The 26,163-nt window shown below is 34.4% G+C and overlaps 2 protein-coding genes, 1 long non-coding RNA gene and 1 other non-coding gene across 4 annotated transcripts; 1 reads left to right on the top strand and 3 right to left on the bottom strand.

The window, feature by feature from the left end:
- Positions 1-12,870: 12,870 nt before the first annotated feature.
- Positions 12,871-14,879, bottom strand: LOC128868411 (lysozyme 1-like). The gene is made up of 2 exons (XM_054110478.1): positions 14,826-14,879; positions 12,871-13,438 (listed from the first exon to the last, which is right to left on the bottom strand). Exons 1-2 carry the CDS (start codon positions 14,862-14,864, stop codon positions 12,929-12,931), a joined length of 549 nt encoding a protein of 182 aa, XP_053966453.1. The 5' UTR covers positions 14,865-14,879; the 3' UTR covers positions 12,871-12,928.
- An 8,234-nt stretch (positions 14,880-23,113) lies between these two features.
- On the top strand, positions 23,114-23,736 carry LOC128868409 (lysozyme 1-like). Its single transcript, XM_054110477.1, has one exon. The coding sequence runs from the start codon at positions 23,159-23,161 to the stop codon at positions 23,651-23,653; it is 495 nt and encodes a 164-aa protein (XP_053966452.1). The 5' UTR covers positions 23,114-23,158; the 3' UTR covers positions 23,654-23,736.
- Positions 23,737-23,738: 2 nt separating this feature from the next.
- LOC128868410 (uncharacterized) lies at positions 23,739-25,772 on the bottom strand. The gene is made up of 3 exons (XR_008455112.1): positions 24,442-25,772; positions 24,107-24,207; positions 23,739-24,043 (listed from the first exon to the last, which is right to left on the bottom strand). It is a non-coding gene; the product is annotated as an uncharacterized LOC128868410 (long non-coding RNA).
- Trnae-uuc (transfer RNA glutamic acid (anticodon UUC)) lies at positions 24,301-24,372 on the bottom strand. Its single transcript has one exon. It is a non-coding gene; the product is annotated as a tRNA-Glu (tRNA).
- Positions 25,773-26,163: the final 391 nt, after the last annotated feature.

The following is a 26,163-nucleotide window of genomic DNA, read 5'->3' as shown; positions in this document are numbered from 1 at the left end:
ACCATCCACTTTTTATCTGTCCTATCTCTATTCTTTCTACTGAAATTTATCCGGGTGTAGTACAATGGTGTTCTGACTGAGGGCTTGGACTTGTCCAACCCCCCACAAATCCAATCTAAGTAAATTTCGTCGTCGAAATAAAGCAAACAAATTCTAACACCTTTTTACTTCACTGAATTTTTAAACATATAAAATGTATATTATAAAAACCAAAGCAAATCTATTAAAGGTAGTATCGGTTAATCAGCTGATTTGTTAGTTTTTTTTCGTTTGCCATATCCTTGGGGCTGTCCTCAGGCGAATTCGTTCTTTGCATTCTGCTTTACCAATATTTTGGAGACAATCCCACGTACAAAACATTATTGTTTGTGTAGTGCCACCAGCTTTAAATAAAAAATTTAATAAAGGCAAGATATCTCATATCAGTTGAACAGCAGGGTGGTTAAATTTTTTATTTTCATGTAAAATCAGCTAAACGCATTTTGGAATTAAATAAGCGAGGCCAATAGGACTATGGGATGAGATATGAAATCACACCGAGGAGTTTCCAGGGATCTAAATGAAACTAGTAAAATTGAGCAAACAATTTTTACAATTGCAATGGTCCTACGGCGACCACCAACTGATCTACACTTGCGAATGACATAAAATAATAAATTCCTCTTTTTAAGAAAAAAAAAATTGTATGCAAATAAAAAAAATTTGGGGACGAGCATCTCAAATATTCCAAAAAATAACTTTTTTCAAAAAAAAAACAAAAATTACTTTACATACATTTTCTTCAGTTTATATCTTCCTTAGTTTTAGAATTATATTCAATTTAATAGAATGTGGACAAAAACTAGCACAGCTTCGAACTAAGTGAACAATTTGGGCTTAAAACAAACCTCAAAGGTTGCTTTATGCTTTATTGTTGCAAAACAGAATAAGCTTGTACTTATATGGATTCCAGGACACTGCGTTGCTCAAGTGAATGAAATTGTCGGTGAACGGGCCAACTGTGGATCAGCGGTCCCCCCACAGGAACCAGAGGCAATAATCGGGATCAGTTCTACAGGAATCATGAAGTGAATCAGCGATTATTTTTCATAAAGAGCGATGGTCCGGTCTATAACGCTGCAGAACTGCAAAGTGTTTTGTGACAAACCCGAACAGAAAACTGTCGAACTTTCTTCTAAAACTTGGAAGAAAATACATTCGGTTGATGGTCAGTATTGTTACGGGACACAATCCATGGGGTCAACATATGACCACCATTGGAATCATTCAGGACTCCATTTACCTGCTTAGAGGGGGCGGATAGCACTGAGCACTTTCTCTATGAGTGTCCCGCATCTGCTAGAGCAAGGCTGCGAATTTTGGGTTCCATGGTCATGAGAACGAGTAAAATAATGTTTTCAGATTTGTTAAAGAAACAGGTCTAACTACCTCTATTTTTCTATTCTATCCTATTTTTTCCTTCAGTTGCTTCTCTCTTTTCCGCCTTGACTATCTACCCTTTCACTTTCCAAAGCTTTGAATACAATGGGCGTTTGAGCTTGCGTGTTTTAGGAGTTACCAAATCTCTCAGTGCTTCGAGGATAGACTTTTAATTTCAAGCAAACTGCAAGTAATTTTTAGATTTATTTTTAAACTTTGGGAAATAATAGCCTTAATACTGTAGGACAGTTGGGAATCTGAAAGGCAAACGGTCGCAGTGCTTTCTTCCAAAATTTAAGAGCTCCGAAAATTTAATAGCTTGGATGAATGTTTACTAAAAATTGCATACCATAAAATTTATAAAATATAATTGCGTTGATATTTGGACCTGGTTGGCACAGCCGAGAGCTCGTGTGCATTAGTTTTATTTTAGGTCGATATATCGACAAAAACATCAAAAGCTATAATTTAATTTGTTGGTTTTTGTTAAACAGAAAACCCATTGGAGGCAACTAAAACAGTTTAAATTTATCAGTTTAATATTATTAGGACAAAAAAAATCAAATCATAAATTTTATTTTTTATACTAGTAGACTCCTTAAAATTTCACCTTTCATTAAAATAAGAAAACTATGGAGACTTCAATAGTTTTTGCAAAAACAAGGTCAGTGACTATATAAATAAAAGTGTTGTTAAAATTCCTCTAAATCGATTGTAGGTAGTGTAAGCCAAATAAATTTACCACAAATTACGCATTCCTCCTATCTGAAATGTTATACAATACAAAGTGTAGACAAAAGTACTTAATCGCTACCAATCGTTCAATGAAAATCGAAATCACACTTTAAACTAATTAAAATGCCATTTAACAATTATTTGCACAGCAGCTGAGAATTTTCAACTTCCATTGCACTACTTGAGCGCGCTCTTAATATTTGCACAGATATCATAACACCTAAGCGCCTGAAGTATTTACTTTTGTACACCCATAGCACATGCTCTACCCTATAAGCACACATCAATACATGTAAATGCGTCTGTGTCTAATTGCCTAACATCTGATTATTGGCTGTTCCAACATCGGCAAAATAATGGTGACAAGCACTTTAGTTTTCAGAGCGAGCGCCATGCTTTTGCGTGCGCTCCCAAACCCAAGTAAACAATTCGACAACTCAGAGCGGGCACACTCTCCACTAACAACATTAATGCAGCAGCAGTACTGTAAATGCAATAATAAATGCGGATCGCGTTTTGTTTGCATTGATTTTTTTTTTCTTTTTTATCTAATCACCTGTCCAAATTTACATCACTTCAACACTAATGAACGCAAATTCTTTTACTATCAAACAATTTGTTAAATAATTGCATGTCAGGCTGTGTAAACAAGGCAATACTTGTAAAGTGTAAATAAAAATTTTAATTAATTCAAAATGCCAACTTTGCACTGGCGAAATGCATAAAAAGGTAATATATATGTATGTAGATGTGATAACTGTAGATGCAAGCAATAATCGGCTAAGTTGATTTAGGTAATAATTGAATTATGTTAGGTGAATTAAAAAGTTCCGAGTATTTTAAGCTAGTTGTCTTAAAGAGCTATAACTCGAATGACATTACGCTTCGAAAAAAGTTGCGAAGGCAGTTGTGTGTTACAGCGTTCCAAAATAAAAGTAAAAAAGAGAAATTTCGATATATTCTTCTGTAACACTACGACTGAGGTGAAAAGTCGATGCAGGTGACTAAACAAATTTTTGTTGTTTATTGACTGCATACTGCCAACGAATGCAATACAAAAGCTGTTATCCCACCTGCCCCGTTCTGGCGTATGGACGTCGAAGAGACATACTCTGTTAAGGCAATCGTCGAAAATGTTAATAAAATAATGGAAATTATAGAGCAGGACCGCCATTTGAGCACTTATGTGTAACATTACCCAGGAATTGAAGAATAGTGCGAAAACTGGATAATTATAGCTATGTTAATTTCTTGAGGTCCTATATTCCACCTAGGAACCACGGTGAAATATATACATATGTATTAGGCCGGGTCGATTTGTGCGGAGGCAAAAAAATCGCCCATTGCTCTCTGAAAATCATATTCTAGGGATCAAAATAAGAAACTTTGCCGAAGGAACCATACCTCTAAAACGAATTCTGATGTCCCCCAATTTGGGTCGAACTTTTTAGTTTCTTTTCTCATGTAAAGGCCAAAAATGGTGATATTTTGAAATGATTGTATGGGGAGTTCCAGGGGGAGTTCCAGGGGGTGTGCCACTGGTATGGGTGGATCGGCCGTCCAAAGTTAGTGGGGGTCGGCCATACATTTGGTGTCGATTGGAACACTTTAAATGGGTCAAAGTGGGACTTTTCGTTCGACCCAAATTAGCGGCAAAGTTTCTTATTTTGATCCCTAGAATACGATTTACACATACATATTATGTATACTCATATATATACATAATTTCCTCCTCGAAATTAAACGAGAAAACTTGGAGAACTTTATACTTCTTCTTCTACTATATTTAGTTTGTATGTATGTGAGATCGCTTATGTATGTGCCACACACAATGTTTTTTAAAGTTATTAGTAAAAATATATTCTCTTCCAGGTAATTTATAAACATATGTATATAAAATGATTTTTCCCACAAGCAAAATATATGTCTCAGGCGGTTATTGATTTCAAGTCACATAGCTCTTAAAATGTGCACCATAAAACAACTATCAACCCTCAACCGTTTTGTTCATTTTCGCTCCACTCATTTCATTTCAAATCATATCTCTGAATTTCCTGTCAACCACATTCGAATCGTGTTGAATGCGACAGTTTTGCCGATAAGCCAATTATTTATGATTTACTGCTTAGACTAAGCATTTGACTATTTTTACACCATAGCTTGACTCGAACAGGAACACGCCCAATGCGGCAGCAATAAAGTTAGTTATAAATGTGAACACATTTTATGGCGCTCTATGGTATATACACTCATGGTCAAAATAATAAATACAGTATATTTTGACCAGTTTTGGCAACTTATATTACTTTTTTTAATTTTCATAATTTTTTTGTTTCAAATATAGTTATTCTACAATACATTTTATATTAATCAAAGCTTAGAATTTTGTAAAAAAATCAATAAATTCACATTAGAATTCAAAGCCTTTTAAACAGAGTTTTCAAAAAATAATTGGGTACACAGTTTGATGATTATTGAATTTTAGTGTAATAAAGTCTAAGTTTGAAGCGGCGCAAACATCGTGTTGATTTTTTTACAATTTTTTTACTAACGACTTGGGAATTTTCTCCTTAAAAAAAAACTTCAAGCATTCGTTCTTCCATATAAAAATAAATTTTAAAAAATCAACGAAAGTTTTAAGCCCGTCAAACTTGAACTTCATATGATGGACTATAAAACTGCGTACCCATTTTTTTTTTTTAATTCTAATTAAAAAGTTTCAAATTTTGTTGAAAGTTTGTCGAATTTTTATTAATTTTGTACAACGTTTTGAAAACGGATTTAGATGCTATAGCACGAATTATTATATACTTTTATAAAAAATTTATGAAAATTCAAAAAAAGGATAATAGTCAAAAGTGGTCCAAATTTAGTGTATTTATTACGTTGGCCATAAAGCAGGAAGCAGGTCCACCCAGGACTGTCATACTAAGAAAGAAGAAGAAGATTAAGGTGACTATGAGTGTATACGTGTGAGTATATTGTGTTATTGTAAATTTTAAATTCTAAATCTTCTCAGCAATTGGTTGGTGAATCCACGGGTGGTGGTGTCTTTATCACAAATTTTCCATTTTATGACCTCTGCCAAGTAACCAATTGCTGTTTGCTGATTGTCTAGACGACATTTTAATAAATAAGCGAGGTAGTAAAATTGAAGCTTTGATAGATTGAAGCTTTTAACTAGAATCGCAAGCTTTTTATACACAAAGCTTATAGAGGATTTTGAGCAACTGACTTTTATTACTCACTTCTTTTGTGTGACATAAACGCAGTAGAAGGTTCGTTTCAATATGAATCGACAATCGTTGTTAAGTATATAAAATCAATTATGAAAATTGAATAAATATAGTAGACTTTTGAGACCCACAAGTTTTGGCTATTTTTGATCATAAAATTTGGTAATAGTCCTTCTAACCGTCGTATCCGAGTGTACTTACCATTCTATTGTTCCGTGCTTGAAGCCCTCTATGAACAGAAAACAATAAATTATGTGGAAGAAAATTTTACCAGCAGTCGCTGCTTGGCACAAAGCGCATTTATGTCACAAAAAAAAAAGTTTTTTTTTAAACTGACATTCGAAACATCAAAGTATTAAAAAAGTTTATTCTAAAGGTGTTTGCCTCTCCAAAAGAAATGGCAAACTTCCAATGCTTTCTGAAAATGCCTCTCTTAAAAACTATGGAACATTTGGAGCTGGGAAGAAAGTGTAGATCACTCAGTTTATAGAAAAAAAAACCCCAGTTATTTTGTTGCCAATGATGTCAGTAGAAGAGAAGATTTTTTCCGATAACCGATTTTAAAATCGATAATAAAAAAATAAATCAATTCAAATAGACCATTTATTGTGTTGGCAATAAAAAAAAACAAATAAATAATTGGCGCGTACACTTCGGTTAGGTGCTGGGCCGAGCTCCTCCTCCTATTTGTGGTGTGCGTGTTGATGTTGTTCCACAAATGGAGGGACATACAGTTTCAAGCCGACTCCGAACGGCAGATATTTTTATGAGGAGCTTTTTCATGGCAGAAATACACTCGGAGTTCTGCCATTGCCTGCCGAGGGGTGACCGCTATTAGAAAAATGTTTTTATTAATTTTGCTTTCACCAAGATTCGAACCAACGATCTCTCTGTGAATTCCGAATGGTAATTACGCACCAACCCATTCGGCTACGGCGGCCGTGTTGGCAATGCTGTCAATAAAAAAAGAAAATTATTTCCGATAACCGATAAAAATAATCGAAAAAAATCGATAATAATTTATTTTTGATTAAACGTTTTTTAAATACAATATTATTATTTCGTATTTGAAATGTATTTATACTAAATAAATGACCGAAAAACATATGGTTTCATGAAGGTATTTTATCATTTTCCATGTCAGTATTTTTCATTATTGGGTCATAGTGAACTGCGACCTCTAATGTGGTCTATTGTGCTTGACCGCGAGCCTGTGATTGAGGGTTTCTAATGAATTTAAGCACTTTCTGCGGCTTTTCGCTTCATATCACCAGTGGATATAGAGTCACATCACTTAAGTGCATCCAGGTGCTCGATGCTTCCGCCGTGGACGGAAGAAGACGCATTCGCGTAGAAGATTTTCTGGCGATTCAACGTCCAGCCCGCCGTATTTTTACTTCATAGCCAATGCCATAAGTAAATTTGATAAATTAATTTTTGATAATATTGTAATAAAAATGTTAATTATTCGACTCTATGCAATACTGGTCAACAATGAAAAAATACTTTACCTCATATGCGATTATCCCATAAAAGTGCCATTTTTTCTATCTGCTTCTCTTATTACTATTATCTTCATTACTCAGCACTGAAATATTTTATACATTTTATGCATTTTTTTATATTTACTGTATATGCTAGTGTCGGAGGACTGATGCCATTTTTAGTCGGAAATCTTTAATATTCATGCACAAAAAAAGCCTTGCACCACAAAAAGTAGGCGAAACTATGCATGCACATAAATACATACGTATATGACATAGCTATACACCTTTTGGTGTTTACATTGGAGTTAAGGCAAAACGACATCTCAAAGTGTAGTCCCTCTTTCACGCTTATTTGTCACTGCCATAAACAAAAAGATATAATTTTAATATAAAAAATAGCATTGCCTCTTAGAAAATTTACTGTCGCACACATCAGCACTAATAAACATACTTCAAATTGAATGGCATATTGAAATGGCAAAACATTGAGTTGCAACGTGCATCCGCAACTTATGGCAGGCGAACATAAATTATTGGCCATTTTGGCGTAAGCGCCAATGACAAAATCGGCGATTACATCGAGTCTCGGTCTCGGTGGAGTTTTACGCTGTCAACACCCGATTTACCCGAGAGCAATTAGACACTCATACATACATACATACATATGAGTACATACGTAGTGTATGTATAACTCAACTGTGACAGTTAAGCGAGCAACAATTCAATAAAAATTTTATTATAAAATACAGTGTGTTGCAGCAGCTGTGATGCATGACCGATACCAGTTTGTTTTCGATTTTTCAAGGCAGAAGCGGTGCAGCAGGCGAAGGCCAGAGTTGGCCAATAAAAGTGAAAACGGGGCTGAAAAAAAAATTATTTCACTTTACAATAATAATAAATTTTCAAAGAAAAAAATCTATTGCAGCAGTTCACTGCGTCGCCGGCCAGGAAAACAGTGCTGCTGCCAAGTTGCAAGACAAAATAACAAAGAAGTCCGATTAGCGACTTTTGACAGTTGCACACCAACTAGGCTGGTGTGCATGCAGGCGGCTGGCTAATTTGCCTGTCTATTTTGCTTGTCAGCTGCTACAAATGTTGGTCACCGCTCACTATACTCACTTTGCTGCTGGTGTACCCAGTATTGCAAGTGCGTAATCGTTACAAAAACTCGTTGATTGCTCGTTGGTGTCCATCCGTCGTTAATTTGTCGACATTTAATGCTACCCAGGCGCTGCACATATCTAAATGCCACACGAATGAAAGTGAAAATTTTACACATGCATTGGCAATATGTTGCTAGTGAAAATACAACAACAATCGACAAGACGTAAACAAATGAAACGTCACGAAATGAGAAAAAAATCTCACTTAGCGCAGATTCGGAGTCTTAGTGAAGTAAACAAATCGCAACCGAACGCATGCAACCCTCTACACAGTTAAGAATCAGTTAAAACTTCCATCCAAATGTTTTTATGATGTCTTCCGATCACAGGCTTTAACTGGCGTGGGTCGCTAAATTAGACGAGTAAAGTGCTTAAGCTCCACTTCGTCTAGTTCACTAAGATCGTGCACGCCAGCAGATGGGTCAGTTTATTGAAGCTTTTCATTGGCACTGAGCTCGTAAATAAGGTCTGCAAATGAAAAACGGAAGGCGAAAGAGGAACGAGAAAGAGGAAAGGGGAAAGAGAATTCATAGCACACCAACAGACTCAATAAGTTCATTCCAAAAGTGCGCTTGGATGGATGAATTTGCGATCGTACTTGGAAATCCAACCAGGCAGTCAGAGATATCCATGGCACCTGCGCTAAGGCCCAAGACAGGAAGTAAGAATGAGCAAAAGGGGGAGGGAGAGGGATGTTACCATTTTAACTTTTCATCAAGCTCGCCCTAACTCTATAATGAACTAAAAACATGTGCTGAGGCTAAGAAAATGTAGCTGATAGCTGTTTTCTGGTCCACAAATAATCCTTCTGCGCCTAGCGAGTCCTGCATAAAAATTGAAAAAGTGCTCCGTACTGTCATCCCTCTCAGTCTTCTCATCCACCTCCAGACTAATGGTACATTTTTTTTTATTAAATCCTTGTTTACTTCGCTCGGGAGAGAGTAGGACCTCGACAAAGCTCTTCCATCGTACATGGTTGTGGGCTGTTGTTTTTGCGCCGACGTATGTGATGTCGGCAAGTGATCTTTGGCCGACCGCAACCTTTACTCCCCTGCACATTTTTTTTTGTTAAATTATCATTCACTCCTCTCAGAAGCATACATAGGATCTCGACAAGACTCTTCCATCGTACACGGTTCTGGGCTGCTGTTTTTGCGCCGTCCGATGTGATATCGGCATCTGGTTGCTCGCGCAACATCGCCCTTCTCCAAGTGATCTTTGGCCGGCCGCGACTTCTGCTCCCCTGAGGGTTCCAATTCAGGGCCATTCTCGGGATACCATCTGGTGGGTTTCAAAGTGGATCGCCAGTATATCGGCCGGATTAACCATGCCTCCTTCCTTTTTAGGTTAATGAGGAATTCCGCTACCAGCCTAATCAGCTTTTTCAAGAAGCAATTAGTTATTTTGCGGGCGTGAGACAAAGTCCGTGTGTTTGTTGTGCAAAGGATCCAGCGAGACTGGAACGGTAATTGGCTCTGATTCCTTTAAGTAAGCCGCGAATCCGCATTTCGCCACTTCATCAGCCTATGCGTTACTCTGACACAGTGTCTTCGAAACCCATATAAATGAAAACTAATTCCCCTTTGCCACAGAATTTAGCCACAACTTACATTCCTATTTGGTTTTTTAGGAAATACGATGGTTTTTAAGTGCCTTTAAATTAGTTTGGCTGCCGTTGCAGACTCCGATATGGTAACCACGCTACCTCCTCTCAATGAACCATTTTCCTAAAATATACTTTAAGCTTCCAGAAATCGAAAGGAAGCCATTTTCTGACAGAACTCGCAGCTTTCGCAGAGCTTTGAATGAGATGCCTAAATAATTGTTAAAAAGAAAGCGGATTCGCCCGAAAATGCGAAATCTTAGTTATATGTTGATGACGACGAAGAGAACACCCAAGTAGCTACTAAAAGCCATTTTTTGCTGCCATAATCTTCGCATTGTTGATACTATTGAGGATTTCGTGGACAAATGCTGCAAAAATTTGTGCTCATCCGCTTCTAGAGAAGTTCTCCGTTACTCAACTATCTCTGTTCAATCTCCTCTCACACACAACTTCTGCACGCATGGATACCAAGAACCAATGCTCAGTAAGAACGCTCTCGCAATGTCAGACCTGGCTTTGGCTAATAGACAGGAGAACAGCCTGGTTCAGCCCAAATGAGTTTGACCTCCACTTATGCCGCCTATGATCCGATTGCTGAAGGGAGTGAAAGTAAAGGTTCCTATTTAGTAATCTTAGCATTCAAGCAGGCATCCAATCATTGCTTGAGATTTTCAAAGATCGGCTTGCTTGCGGGAATATTTTGATTACCAGCGGATCCAATTTCATCAACCGATCACTGTTTACAGACCAATTCTGTATAGCTTATCCTGCGTCTATAGGGTTATGATAGGCTTCACTGCTTCAAAATAGCTACGCTGAGTATATGAAAAGATGAGGTAGAATTTCCTTTGAAAGTGTCGCGATTTAGTACACTCCTAGAGGCAGCAGGCTTTGGTAATGGCTGACACTTTTGCTTGGAAAAAACTCATAAAATGGGCCAAATGAAAATATCTTCTCTGCAATAGTTCAAAAAAGAAGTCTGGAAAATTGTGAAAAATTATGTTGTTTATAAAAAAAATGTATATGACAACAATAACAATGCAAATTTATATTTATATCCATTTTTATTTAATTAATCAATTTTATAAACCTCTGTCATTTGTATACTTCCTATTTTTCCTTTTCCAGCTCTTTATTCCGCTTTGCAATTATGTTATAATTTTCCTAAGTATTTTGCATATACCTTTTACTCATTCATATTTATTGTCTACCTACTTCCATTTTGTTAATAAATTGAAATTTCCACATTTTTCCAGCAATTATAGCCGAACAAGCGTAAATTTAACGTGCCTTATTTCCTATCCATTTATTTTCTTTTCTTTCTTTTAAAAGCAAAGCAAATTTCAAATAATGTAATTTTACAAAATTTCTCCTTCATGATTTTCAAGAAAAGTGAAATAATAAAGTAAATTCATATTTTGCTTAAATTTCGCATAATTCATTGTGCACGCAGCTTTATTGCCCACCGCTACTCTACCTGTTCATGCACGCCCACCTTTCATTGCTTCCGAAGGCAGTCGAAAAACACCCACCACTGCCAAGCGATTGCTCATTTACCGTTGCCTACCTTCCATCAATTCACCAACACCCAACACCCAACACACTTTGCTTTCCTTCCTCTTTCCCATTATTATTTTAATAAATGCTTTTCGCATTCAAAAGCCTTTGGCGGCTGTCAAACAATTTTTGTAGCTTTGCAGCTCAACTTCACTATGCGAACTGCACAAAAGACGCGCCTGCGCAATGCAACGCATTCCAGTGATCTTTTCAATTGAAAATCGCTCCTAATTAGCAGTTATTGCAAAGAAACTTTTTCCCATTTTATTTGGACTTCTGCAGATAGTTGATTTGATTGAAAATTTGCATTCCAAACTGGCTACGATTAGCTACAAAATTTGAAGCAATTTTTGTTATATTAGATGTTCTATTTTAGTTTGTGGGCTTTCATAGAAATTACTCGATTCAATAACAATGAAGTTGGGAAGAAAATTTCACCGCTGGAGGTCACTTTTATTGAAATTTTATCACCAACTACTTGCCCAAACCGCTATAAACTCGTGCCCCTACTATTTCTTCCCATAAACACGTCGTTGCAAAAACAAAAGTGCATGGCCCAATTCCATAACCCACAAACATAACTCACTCTTCCCCATCTTTTCTTTCTCCGCTTTAATCCCACAACGGCATGACAAGGGCCCAAATGTTGTGTTTTCGCCCAAGTGGGCCTTCGCATGGGCAACCATATAACCTAATCTAACTTAATATTTGTTAAGAAGAAAAACATTAAAATTAATAAAAAAAAATTAATAAAAAGAATAAATTAAAATATTAAAAAAAAACATTAGTAATTGTCGTCTAAACCTCATCGACCTTTCCACACTTGCTAACCGCCTAATCGTAGCAAAATTCTAGGTATAATATTTACTTATTACTCACAAGGCCAAGTTTTAGCGTATTTCTTTTAGCGCTAGTTAATTTTGACTAAATTCAATAAATTAGTGATAAATTTTTATTCAAGAGATTTCAGTTGTGGATTTCGAGGCGCCAGCTCCTCCTATTTGTGGTATGCATATTGATGCTGTTCCACAAATGGAGGGGCCTACAGTTTTAAGCCAGCTCCGAACGGCAAATGGTTTTTATGAAGCTTTTATGGAGCTTTTTCATGGCAAATATACACTCGGGGGTTTGCCATTGCCTGCCGACGACGGACAGCTAATAGAAAAAACTTTTTCTATCCTTTGGTGTTTCATGCACGGAAAAAAATAAATACAAAAATAAAAAAAAATAAAAAAAACATTTTTAGACAAATAATGGAGTAATTTTTGTTACAGTATTTTAGGAAAAAAATGTTTTTAACAAATTTCATTCTCGCGCAGTTTAATAGTTAACCTCGCTTTTATTTTTGATGTTTGGGTACAACAAGAAATCAATGGGTGTGAAATAAGGATGTGTGAGCCGATACGTGAGAGCTCGCATCGGCTTGGCGACGCATGAATCGTCATCGGCGGTTGGTTTTCCTTAATTCACGGAAAATTTCTGGCAAGCAATTAGTTGTGTAGCACTCAGAATCAACCGCTTTAAGTTGCGGTATGACCAGATTTTCCGAAAAGAAACCGGAGACCAAATCAGCTGCTACAGCGGAATCACCTTATGTGGATTCGAATTGTATAAGGCTATGAAAAAGTCACAAGTCTACAGGAAAAAACACACACAAACACATTCAATACTTGCATATAATTGAAATTTATTTAACAGCCAAGCAATGTAACATCACAAATCCAATTAGAAACAATCGTTAATGCTGGGCAGCGCACCATTGCAGTATTTCCAGGTGGACCAAGCAGTCCAACCTTGCTGTTTTTGGATCTTGCGCGCGCATTTCACAGAGTCTGCGATGTTATCGGTCAACAGTGCATTGCAGCTCAAATTACACTCGTTATAGGAGAAGCGTCCATCAGCAGGCTGACACCAATATTTATTGTTGATCTGGAAGATACCGTAATCGTTGGAACCATTAGAATTAGTTGGACCGACGACGTTGGTACGGAAAGAGCTTTCGCGTTGAGCAATACAAGTCCAACGGGCCAATTGATCTTTTGGTACGCCGAGAGCATACATCTCCTTAGCCAGCGAGCAGCGATCGAAAGTTTTACCCAATGCTGGAGCCGCCAAAACCAAGGCGAGCATGAAGAAAGCAACCACTTTCATGTTGATTAGTTTTCGTTGATTGGTTCCGTTGGCGCGTGTTTTAAGTGTTTGTAGTAAACTTATGATTGAAGTGCACATTTTGGACTGCTTTTATAGTAAATATTTTGCAAAAGTTAGTTGTACTTATGACGCGCAAAAGAGATAAGAATAACACACCAAATTGCCGCATTAGGCAACATTCTGTCAAACAAGTACCGGGAATTGTTCGATACAACCCAAAATAATTGTTTAATCATCAAAATTTATTTTGCCGCCTTCCAAAAAGGCTCCATTCGAAGCAAAACACATATGCCAATGATTAGTGAATTTTCCTTAACGACTTCTATCGGCTCAAAGCGGCGTCCGCGGTGTAGCAATTTAAGTTTTGGGAAAAGGAAAAAGTCAAAGTTGCGGTGGTTCTTTGATGATATTTGTCGAGTTTTTGGTCAAAAAAGAGTTCACAAAATGAGTCTTGTGAGACGGAGCGTTTGCATAGTGCAAGATCCATGAGTTTTCTTTCCACATTCTTTTTCAAACGTCGCATAACTTACGAATAATATTTTTTAGCATGACTTTTACTTTTCACCGACTTTGACGTGGTTTTTTGGGTTTCAGCTCACGTGCATAGCGCCATTCAGCCGCCTGTTGACTGGTTTGCATGTCAAATTCATATACCCACGTCTCATGACCTGTTTATGATGCGCTGGAGCAACGTTGGGTCCGAATTCACTTGCCCAAGCTTGTCTTCGGCCACCTTCTTCCGATGAATTTTTTGAAAGAAATTCAACTCTCTTGGAACGAGTCGAGCAGCCACGCGTCGTCACGATGGTGTAAATGTTGCGAACTGATTTGTGAGACTCGCTAAGGTCACGAGCTACCTCCCTCAAACTTAAATGATGGTTTCCAGCACCATTTCCTTGACTTTGTCGACGTTTTCATCCGTTGCAGACGTTGATGGGCGATCAGATCGGCGAAAATCTTTCATGACTGCGCGGCCTTATACCACTCGTAGACCCGTGTTTTTGATAAAGTACATTCGCCATAGGCTTTCTGCAACATTTTCAACGATTCGGCATACGAAATTCCATTCAAACATACCAAATTTAAGACAAATTCTTTATTCGATATTTTTATCCATAGTGAAAATCGCAGAGCACTCCTGAGGTTGTCTGATATACTTAAATGCCAAAAAAAGCTCATTGATAGATAACGCTCAAACTCAGCGATACTACAGAGGACAGTTGCACCAACATTCCAGCAAAAAAAATTTAGACTTATGTGTAACGCGCGCTTTTCAAATGAACAATTCCTGATTTTTTTTTTTGACAGAATGTATACACTGTATTCTTGATATTTTCAGCAAAATATCTTGCTATATATTGTAATTATTTCAACAACCACAATGTAAAATGCAATTAGTGATAAAAAATTGCAATTTTAACAAACTATTTTTTTGTTAATAACTTTTGAACGGTTAAAAAAAATTGCGCACCGTTTTCGGAATATTAATATCGGGACCAAAACGCGCCATTGGTATCTCTATTGGCACATTTTCGCACACGGGCTGTTAACTATATAATTACCTCCAGTTTGAATAATCAAAAAAATAAAATAAAAAAATCTGTGCTCTAGGCATGTTAACTGTCCGAAGTTATCATTGAACGATTTACGTATACATATACATTTCTTTATGAAGTCTACTGATTCAATTAATATGCAATGTAAACGAAGATAATGTTAGTGAAATTTAATTTCACAGTACGCACACAAACTCGACTACATTTTAAATTTCTGTTAACTTGTTAAAGCTGTGTAAACTGCTCTCTTTAACTTCGTATGCCATATTGGGATACTCTTTACTCACATTGGCATATTAACAGTGCACCGTAGAGAGTGAACAAATAGTGTTAGGAAGAAATTCTCAAAAAATTCTTATCATTTCCCTGCTTCCATTGAATACTAGTAACTTTGTCTGCTTCATCTTCAGCGTGTAAAATCTGTACTTCAAATTTTAGCAAGGTTTGCTCACTCTATTAAAAAACATTAGTGTAATGTATAGATTGGCTTAAAAGTATTAAGAGCGACATTTATTAACCAGTAGAGGAATCAAAATGTATACGCCATTTTAATATTTCTCTGTCATTTGCGCACCCAACAATTTTTATTTCGATTTGTTAATTCCTGTTTTGCTTATAAGCTATTTGAAGTTCACGTGTCAGCGTATTTTTCCACAATGGAACGAACCGAGAATTGGCAGTGAGAAAAATGTTTGTTTTTGAAGGTTTATCAGCAAAACAAATTCATAAGAAATGGTAAATATTTAAAGGACATCGGTGCATCGATGGGGCTCAGAGTTGAAACGTGATCATGCAAGCGTTGAAGAATGGCCACGTAGTAAAATGATAACGAAAAAAGCAACAACACCAATATGAAATATATAATATTGTTTGTTTGACTAAGCGTATAATTGCTGATACTAAATAAATAAATTACAAAAAATAAGAAAAATAAGTAGAAAAGAGGTTGTCTGTAAAGTCGGTTTACTGACGATAGTTTAACGTGACAACGTCATAAGAAAATGTTGATGGAATGGTTGCAATTTTCAAAACAAAATTTTAATTTTATTTGTTTCATAGATATTTTGTATGGATATAGAGGAGGAGGTAAATGGAATTGCAATGGAATAGGTCAAGTTACATTTACACAAACGTGAAAAATGACGAAACATTTATCAAATTCATGAAAGATATCTTCAATTTCGATTGTGCATCAGACGTTAATAAATCCACAACACTAAGAGGCATCATCATCGATTTGACTTTCTCAAGACACATTACACTTGAAACACTCCCTTTCATTTCCTATTTTTTCTATCATCGTCCTATTCTCAACCATTTCTGGTTCATTACCATGCACACAGGAAGAAGGCATTGCAATTGCAAACGGAATAGATTCGTATATATGATATGTCCATATGATTTGTATGCATCTTTACATATAGATTTATTCTTTTTGAAAATTGCGCGAAATTGTATATGCATATGCATATTTATATACATATATTACTATACAACATATCTTATAAGGTATGTGGTAAATATTACCATACATTTTTTCTTTCATATATAATAAAAAAATTAATAATAATAACATTAAAACAACGGGTATTATTCACAAACTTGGTTTTATTTTAAATTCTTCAAGTAAATCAAATTAATAATAATCAATAAGAAGGCATATGCAAATACAAATAAGTGAATTTATATATGTACATATGCGCATATACATACACATATACGCTCACTTAAGTAGGAGAGAGCAAGGTGTGGAACGTTGCCGTTCGTTTGCTTTGTCGTTCGTTCCGCGCTTTCGCTTGCAGTTCATTCAATGCAATGAGCAAGGTAACGACAAATGAGTAAGGTAACGGCAATGAGCAAGGTAACACTAATGAGCAAGGTAACGACACATTTTTTCGTGCGTGCAGCCTGTTCAATCGAATTATAAGACGTTATCACGTCAAAAAAACTATGTTTAACTAACGTTACGTAGCTAACTTCGCTTTTATTTTTGATGTTTGGTAACAAAAAGAGATCAACAGGTGTCAAATCAGGGCTGTAAAGCGGCTAATTCAATCTTTTCAATGTTCAAGAGTTGTCTTGCGTGAACCGATACGTGAGAGCACGCATTGGCTTGCTAAAGCATAGTTCGTCTTCGGCACTCGGATCAACACTCGGCACTCAACTTCATATTCTACATGAAGAATTATACATATGTACATAGGAAAACTGTTCGGAAATTTGGCCGCATTCGTTGACATTCCAACAAAAAAATCAGGGGAACTATATTTTGCACAAAGCTTCCACAAAGTGGATTGGAGAAGTGATATAAAATTAATGGAGGATTATTGGAATGAGTGTATGAAGTTGAGGACGATTTTATTGAACTTTTCAACCAAATTATATCATTGTTGGAAGCTCTTTAAGGAGCTTGCATTTCAGTTCAAAAAACTATAAAATGCTCTTGAATAGAATGGAATTGGCGTTGAATTCGCTGTGTGTGAAAAAATGCTCAACTCTCTCAAAAAATTTTCTCAGCGGCACCTGCACTTGGTTATACATATGTGCGCATACATAGGTACTTGCTAACCACACAAATGAAGACGAATTTACGTTGCTTTTATTGCTATTATACGAATAGATAACTTAAAATTATACTACTAAACTTAAGACCTCTTACGTTTTCTATAAATTTAACATTTTAACTAACAGAAAACAAATAAATAAAAAGTAAATGAAATAGCTAGAGAGCCTGGTTAAGCCTGGCACTCATAGGTGGACGAGCACACATACCGCTGTAGTGGAACCGTGTTATGAAAGTCTTTTGTTGTAGTTAAGGCTGCGCACATACATACATATGTGGCCCTATGCTTCACTATGGAGTAAAAGGAATAAATATACGAGGTTACCTTCTTCTTCTTAATTGGCGCTATAACCGCTTACGCGATTTTGGCCGAGTTTAACAAAGCGCGCCAGTCGTTTCTTTCTCGTGCTAACCGGCGCCAGTTGGACACACCAAGTGAAGCCAAGTCCTTCTCCACCTGATCTTTCCAACGCAGAGGAGGCCGCCCTCTTCCTCTGCTACCACCAGCTGGTACCGCATCGAATACTTTCAAAGCCGGAGCGTTTGTATCCATTCGGACGACATGACCCAGCCAACGTAGCCGCTGGATCTTTATTCGCTGCGCTATGTCTATGTCGTCGTAAAGCTCATACAGCTCATCGTTCCATCGTCTGCGATATTCGCTGTTGCCAACGTGCAAAGGTCCAAAAATCTTACGCAGAATCTTTCTCTCGAACACTCCAAGCGTCGCTTCATCGGATGTTGTCATCGTCCAAGCTTCTGCGCCATACGTTAGGACGGGCATGATGAGAGTCTTGTAGAGTGTTAGTTTTGTTCGTCGAGAGAGAACTTTACTACTCAATTGCCTACTTAGTCCAAAGTAGCACTTGTTGGTAAGAGAGATTCTACGTTGGATTTCAAGGCTGACATTGTTATCGGTGTTAATGCTGGTTCCTAAATAGACGAAGTCTTTTACAACCTCAAAATTATAACTGTCAACAGTGACGTGGGTGCCGATACGCGAGTGCGCCGACTGTTTGTTTGAAGACAGGAGGTACTTCGTTTTGTCCTCGTTCACCACCAGACCCATTCGCTTTGCCTCTTTATCCAGTTTGGAGAAGGCAGAACTAACAGCGCGGTTGTTAAGGCCGATGATGTCAATATCATCGGCATACGCCAGCAATTGCACGCTCTTATAAAAAATTGTGCCTGAGCGATTAAGTTCTGCGGCTCGCACGATGCTCTCCAACATCAGGTTAAAGAAGTCACACGACGAGGTTACCTAGGCTGATAAATTAGGGGAATAACTTCTGATTATGAACTGTCGGCAGACATTCGTTGATATTTTCAGCTGGTATTTTATATTATTTTTATTTTGAATCACCTAACATGCCTTTAAGTTAGATAGTAAGCACTCAAGTGGACTATCAATTAGAGATCGCAATGCCAACAGCAGCTTCTGGACAAATAACAACAAAAATTAATCAAATGCTCAACATTCGGCTAACATTTTTATCTCATACAAGAAAACAATATAAAAAACAAATAGTAATATAATATAAAATAATATTAAAAAAAAATAATAGGAAAAATCGCACTTTGTATTATGCGAATACGTTCATCCACTAGTGCGTTAAAGTAATATTTTCATGCAATTTTTTAATTTTTTTTATTTATTTTTAATTTTCTTCACAAAAATATGTTTATATTTTCATGTGCTCACAATTTTCGCTTTTCGCAACAAATGAAAAATCGTAAAATCGTAATCGTGCAAAATTTCGCACGCTTCAGCGTATGTATATATGTATGTACGAGTATGTTTGTCGCTACTCGTGAATTTTGAATTACTGTAAAATATAGTAGACATAAAAGAGGTAGTCAGTCAGCCGCCACTGCGCGATTCACACAAAGTTCAACTGCAGCTACTTACAGTACAAATGAATGACTGTAGGGTATGAAATAGCAATGTGCAAAAGTGCACCAACAACTTCGTTTTTGTTGCTCATGAGGGCCAATTGTAAATTTAAAAGTGCCTGTCAGCGCGTGTATCAGCGTATTATTCTCCATTGCCACTGTCATTATATTTATGTGTGATTTTTATTGCATTTTTATTTTTCTTCGCTTATCATTATTGGTTTTTTTTCTTATTGAATTTTGAATTTTCTTTTTTTATTTCTACTTTTTAAATGTTTGCTGTTTTATTGTACGTTTTCGTGAAAGTTAATAGTTGTATTTGTTTTTCAAGTTGTTCCAAATGATTGTACGAAAATTAGAAAAAGCAAATCATGTGCGTGGAAAATATAGGATAGAGAATATGAGTTCGGATTCAAAAAGAGAAAACTCGCCAGTTTTTCGGTCATTTGTGTAGATTTTCATGAGATGATTTTCAACGAGAGCTTCAAGATCGATTAACAGTTTAGTTCAAATATTTACATAAATATCTGAAAACTCTTTGCTTTTAATAGTAATTGTTTTTTTTTTTTTGTATGTTTTTGAAAAGTCCCCAAAATTTTGTTACCACAAATTCTATTACAAAAATAGTGCTATGCAAAAAATTAAAATAAATAATTTAAGTAAAAAAATTTCTAAACTCATCTTATAAACGGTGTTACGCACGTTTTTTACTCAGCTTTGAGTAGTCAATTGAAGTTAACAACCAAAAATCTTAGATAATTTTTTAAATATTTTTTTATTACTTTATGCTTTTTTCTTTAATTTTTAAATTTGTATATAATAAAGAAAACCAGAAATTAAAAATTTGTTAAAAATGGTAATAAAATTGTCTAATATTTTATACGAAAATAAAAAGACTTAAAACTTATAAAAATTAAAAAGAAAACTTAAAAAAACAATATAATTCCTTCTCTTATATTTTGAATATTTATAAAAAATTTACATTTACAAAGAATTAAAACAATAAACTCAATTAAGAAAAAGTTCTTAATAATTCTTTGTTCTTTAATTTAAAATAAAAATAAAAAAATACAAAACAATAAATAAAAATTTGCTTTAAACACTTTAATAATTTTTACATAATAACGAATCTTTACACAAAAATATTTTTTTTTAATAAAATATTTAAATTAAATTTATTTAAATTAAAACTAAGAAAGAAAGTTTAAATTTTTTTTTAATTTTTCTGTTTGGATAATTTGTTTTCAAATTTATAAAAATTGGAGCAATAAAATTAAGAAGAAAAGCCTTTTAATAATTTCCTTTTAATTTGTAAATTTGTAGGGAAAATGGAAAACAAAAATTAAAGGCTGGTTCAAAAAATGGTTTAAATCTTTTATACAAAAGTAAAAAAAAAACTATTTAATATGTAGAACTTAAAGCATTCAAATCAAAGAGGCAAAATTTGATCAAAAATTATAATTTTTCTTTAATTTTCTTTTTAAATTTTTGTAATAAAATTAACTTTTCTTTTGCAAAAGAAAACTTTGGTATTTTTTCATAATAATAGGCATAATTTTTAATAGAAAAATAAAAAATAGGAACCAATTTATAAACAGTTAAAAATTAAAACTAAAACGAAAAATTTTCTGAAAAAAAAAATATTTTTAACTAACTTTTTAACTAATTAAGGTTAAAAAGTTATTATACATTTATAAAAATTAAAGCAATAAAATTAAGAAGAAAAGCCTTTTAATAATTTCCTTTTTAATTTGTAAATTTGTACAGAAAATTGTAAACAAAAGTTATAGGATGGTTTAAAAAATTGTTTAATCTTGTATACAAAAATTAATAAAAAAAAAATATTTAATATGTGGAACTTAAAGCGTTCAAGTCCAGAAAACAAATATTTAGAAAAACAATTACAGTTTTTCCTTTAATTTTTTTTTGCTTCTCTTTTTAAATTTATCTAATAAAATAAATTGTTTTTTTTTTCAACAGAAAATTTTAATACTTTTTCATAATAATAAACATCATTTTCTCATTTAACTTTTTTTACTTTTCTTTTTAAATTTGTATAATAAAATATTTATTTTTTTTTTTGTAAAGAAAATTTTAATATATTTTCTTAATATTAAACTTCATTTTTTATGAAAAAATAAAAAGAGGAAAGAAATTGATAAAAAAATTAAACACTTAAACTAAAAACGAAAAATTTGTGAAAAAAAATTATTTGTTAACTAATTTAAAATTAAAAGCTAATTAAAATTTTGTTTTCTTTTAATTTAACGAAAAATTTGTGATAAAAAAAATTATTTGTTAACTAATTTAAAATTAAAAACTAATTTAAAATTTTTTTTTTGATAATTTAAGTATTTATAAAAATATTGGTATTTTCTTTTCTCAAATTTATAAAAACTACAACAATAAAATGAAGAACGAAAGCTTTTAATAATTCTAAATTTGTAAATTAACTTCAATTAGTTTTCAATATAAAACTAGTTTTTAAATTTGTAAGCCAAAAAAGGAAAAATTTAATATAAGAAATTAAAACATTCAAATTAAAAAACGAAAAATTTTGTACAAAAAAATTATTTTTCTTTGAATTTGTTTTTTTTTTATGTAAAAAAAATCTGGGTTTTTTTACATATAGAAAAATAAAAAATTTATTATTATTTCCTTTTAGTTTTTTCTACATTTTTTTTTAAGTTTCTTTTTCATATTTCGTGCACTATTTTTTTCAATTTTTTAATTCATTTGAAAAGTAATAATTAGTTGAGAGAATGACCTTAAATTAGGTTAAATAAGTTTCTTTTTCATATTTCGTGCAGTATTTTTTTCAATTTTTTAATTAATTAAAGAAAATATTGATTAGTTGAGAAAATGATCTTCAATTATGTTAAAAAGAAGGAAATCAACTTAAAAGATCAGGGAGAGCTTCTTTTCATACACGTCTTCTCTATTTCCACAGCAAATAAAGACTCTCATACTCAGACTCTTCTCATGACGCCTCTAATTATCAAATGATTTTCTTGAGAAGCTTTCCTATAGCTTAAATACATTTGAAAGCTGGACATAATCACAACCTCAAAGTAAATATCGGTCTCGTAGCCATTGATCTAACGGTCCAAACGCTATTACTTAAGCTAGAATTTGTTAACATTTTCCGATTTGCTCTCAAAATTTCAATTCGAAAAATATCGATTTTGTTGAAACTAGCGAAAATGGAGTCTTCTTTCGAGTTCTTTAATGGATAACTCACGAACGGCAACATTCAAATGTGCACAAAGTTGGTCGACTAAATAATTCAGTGATTTTGTATTTAAACACCCATGTCCAATGCAGCCAGTGTGTTAAAATTGTTAGTGCAATATTTTATATTAATTATATTAATAACTTAGTTGTTTAGTTCTTCTCTAGCCTACGAAAATTCATTTAAACAAATTTGTATAGAATATTCATCGACGTGTACCCAGTAAGGAATTTAAGTTTGGAAAAATATAAACTTGCAAAGCGAAATCAGAGCTTTTGCAATATTTTTTCCAATTCTGCTTTTTTACTTTGTACTTAACGCCTTGGGTTGTGAAATTGTTGCGAAATGCAAAGCAACTTATCGCTAGAAAAAAGTAATTAGAGACTTAAGTGCAGGCACTATAAAATCCATATTCTCCGACACCGAGTTCGTGATACTTTTGATTGAAAAGTAAAGCCATAAAGTAAATTGACATTTCTCGTATTAAGTCACCTTCTATAAAAGCTCCACTTTTTGTCCATATATTTGTCAGTGTTCTGAGAAAACTTTTAATCGTTCAAATGGAAATTGCAATTAGTTTCATCGCCGCTTTAGTCTTGGCTGCACCAGTTTCTGGTATTGTCATGAACCGTTGCTCGTTAGCTCGTGCGATGTATTGCTTGGCTGTACCAGTTTCTGGTATTGTCATGAACCGTTGCTCGTTAGCTCGTGCGATGTATTGCTTGGATGTGCCGAAGGACCAGTTAGCTCGCTGGACCTGCATTGCCGAACACGAAAGCTCCTTCCGAACCAACGTCACTAGCCGAATTAACACGAACGGTTCTAATGATTACGGCATCTTCCAAATCAACTCCAAATACTGGTGTCAACCTCCTGATGAACGTTTCTCCTACAATGAGTGCAAATTGAGCTGCACCGCGCTGTTGACCGATGACATCAGCAACTCTGTAACATGCGCTCGCCAGATTCTAAGGCAACAAGGTTGGACAGCTTGGGCCACTTGGAAATATTGCAATGGTACATTGCCAAGTATCGATGACTGCTTCTCAGCATAAAAAATTTATTTTAAAGTTGTTTGTTTGTTTTGTATATTTCATTGTATTATCGAAAAATGTATAAAATTTGCTAATGTGGTGTACGAGGGTTGCTATTTTTATTTCTGAAAAAATTAATACTAGTGGTTGTAGTAATAATCAATATAATTTTGCATAAGTTTAAACAAATTTTCGAAACACTTTGTCCGAACATGCAAAATCTTAGTGCTGATCAGTATACTAATGTCCAAGTATGCCTCAATCTCACTGCATGTGACATGATCATCTTACCCAATCATTTCCGCTGGTAATTATTATATGGCAAACCTGGAATGTGTTGATGACTACTTCTTCTAGAGGATGGTGCTCACTCAACTTGTAATGAGTTTTTTTTAAGGATTTATCTGGGAGCTGTAAATATTATATAAAATTATTATCTCGTAACCTTTTTCTTTAGAATGTACTATTTTTCACCCATTGCGCTTTCGTATCTGGCCATGCTCATAAAACTGATATTAAGAAATATTCATAGGAAAATGCACCAAATTACGAAGAAATTTTTTATTATGAATTCACTGAAATAATTTCAAAAATGTTTAAAAATGCGCAAAAAATAAACAACAGCACTATAAAAAACAATAAAAACAAGTAATTAAAAAAAATCGTACTTCCCATACCGGGAATCGAACCCGGGCCTTCTGGGTGAAAGCCAGATATCCTAGCCACTAGACCATATGGGAGGTAAATATTTTAAGGCTCATTGTAACATATTAACCTTTAACATTACTTCTTCTAATACACGTACTTACCACCATGTATATTAACATAGAAATGTTAACTGCTGCATACAATACATTGCGCTCTTCTGTCCACTAACAGCAGTAGTCAAGTAACAAAATACAAGTAGAGAGAGAAAGATTACTGATACAACAACAACAACAACAGAAAGATTAGGTATGAATTAAAGAAATGATGGTTTTTGGATTTGGTTATGTATATAGTATTTTATATTTACTTCATTTAATGATATTGCAAAAAAGCAAAAATATATATAATAAAAAAGTATTTTTGTAAGAATGAGACAAACTCATTTCAAAAAATGCCTGCTTATTGATTGACTCAAGTTTATTAAAATAACTTGGGCAAACGCCCCTTCCTATAATCTTCCACAAATAGAAATATGTCAACCCTTTCCTTCGTCTCTACCAGCAGGTGTCTCATCGAATATTTTCTGTTACTGAACATCCAGCATCATTAAAGAAATAGTGTGAGTTTGTAACTTTTTCCGAATATTAGCGATATTGAATTTCAAATTGGAAAAATTGTATCCTGATATTTCAATCACAAAATTATTGCGTCTCTATTAAAAGAAAAAAAATGTCATTTCAATTTCATCAAAATTACCAAAATATAAAGAGAACAGAAAGCTGCTGAGCAGGGTTAATCAGAGTACTTGGGGATATCTAGTGAAACATGGTGACTTTGCATACCCTAAATTTGAAGTGAATTGCACTTCCGTATTATATATACCTAATTTTTCATATACTTCTACAGTCTGATACGAGTATCCTAGTAAAAAGTAAAAAGTCTGTGAAACTCTTTCTTAACCCTCTTTAAAAAATGTTGAAGAAATAAAAATGCCGCTCTATGAAAACAAAAAGCAAATCCTTCTGCATGTTAGTCACGTGCGTAACCAATAATCGTTATTGCTGCGCTCATAGCATATGAAATTATTGCAATAACAAACAGACAAGCATGAACAGGTAGTAGGAAAATATTTTATGCAGAAACTCATGACAAGAAATTCGTAGGAAATTAAGTAATGAAAAATAGGTAAAGGCTGTGAGTTTGCATTATAAAATCTTAGGTGGCTGAAGGCTGAGGAGAGTAGAAAGAGCAGGATGAGCATTGTGAGAAGCAAGAGTGATAAAAACTAAAGCTTATATAAAATAAGTTCTGAACACTGAATTCCAATATATTATAATTGGCGCCTAAACCCTTTTTGGGTGTTTGGCCGAGCTCCTTCTCCCCTTCTCTTATTTGTGGCGTGTGTCCTGATGTTGTTCCACAAATTACAATACATCGTAAAAAAATTAAGACCTTTAGGCAATTTGTTGTTGTGAGACTATAGCGGCACTTAGGCAAACGGATTAATTTGACGATAATATAAAAATATTAAAAATTTAGAATGAAATATGTGCGCACGCATGTATTAAAAAGTCATATAAATTTTTATTATTCTTTTAAAAAGAAAAAAGCAAAAAAACGTCAACCGTCAACCGCAATCGGCAATCAGAGCCCACTGCCTGCTTACAGAGTCAAAGCGAAGAATCGTTACACGTTCACCGGTGCGGCTGACCGATTGCTTAACTTTAAATTTTTTTTACTTTCGTTTATGCATTTTTCCCCCAATACACGTTTTGTTGACAGTCCACACTTTGTAGAAATACTATAGTGGACACAATCGTTCGACGAGCCGCCAATCGCCACTGTCACCTGTCGCTGATGGAATTCCGATTAACGCCTACAGA

Source organism: Anastrepha ludens, chromosome 6, assembly GCF_028408465.1.
Source record: "Anastrepha ludens isolate Willacy chromosome 6, idAnaLude1.1, whole genome shotgun sequence".
Lineage (NCBI taxonomy): Eukaryota > Metazoa > Arthropoda > Insecta > Diptera > Tephritidae > Anastrepha > Anastrepha ludens.
This window is presented reverse-complemented; position numbering and strand designations above follow the sequence as displayed.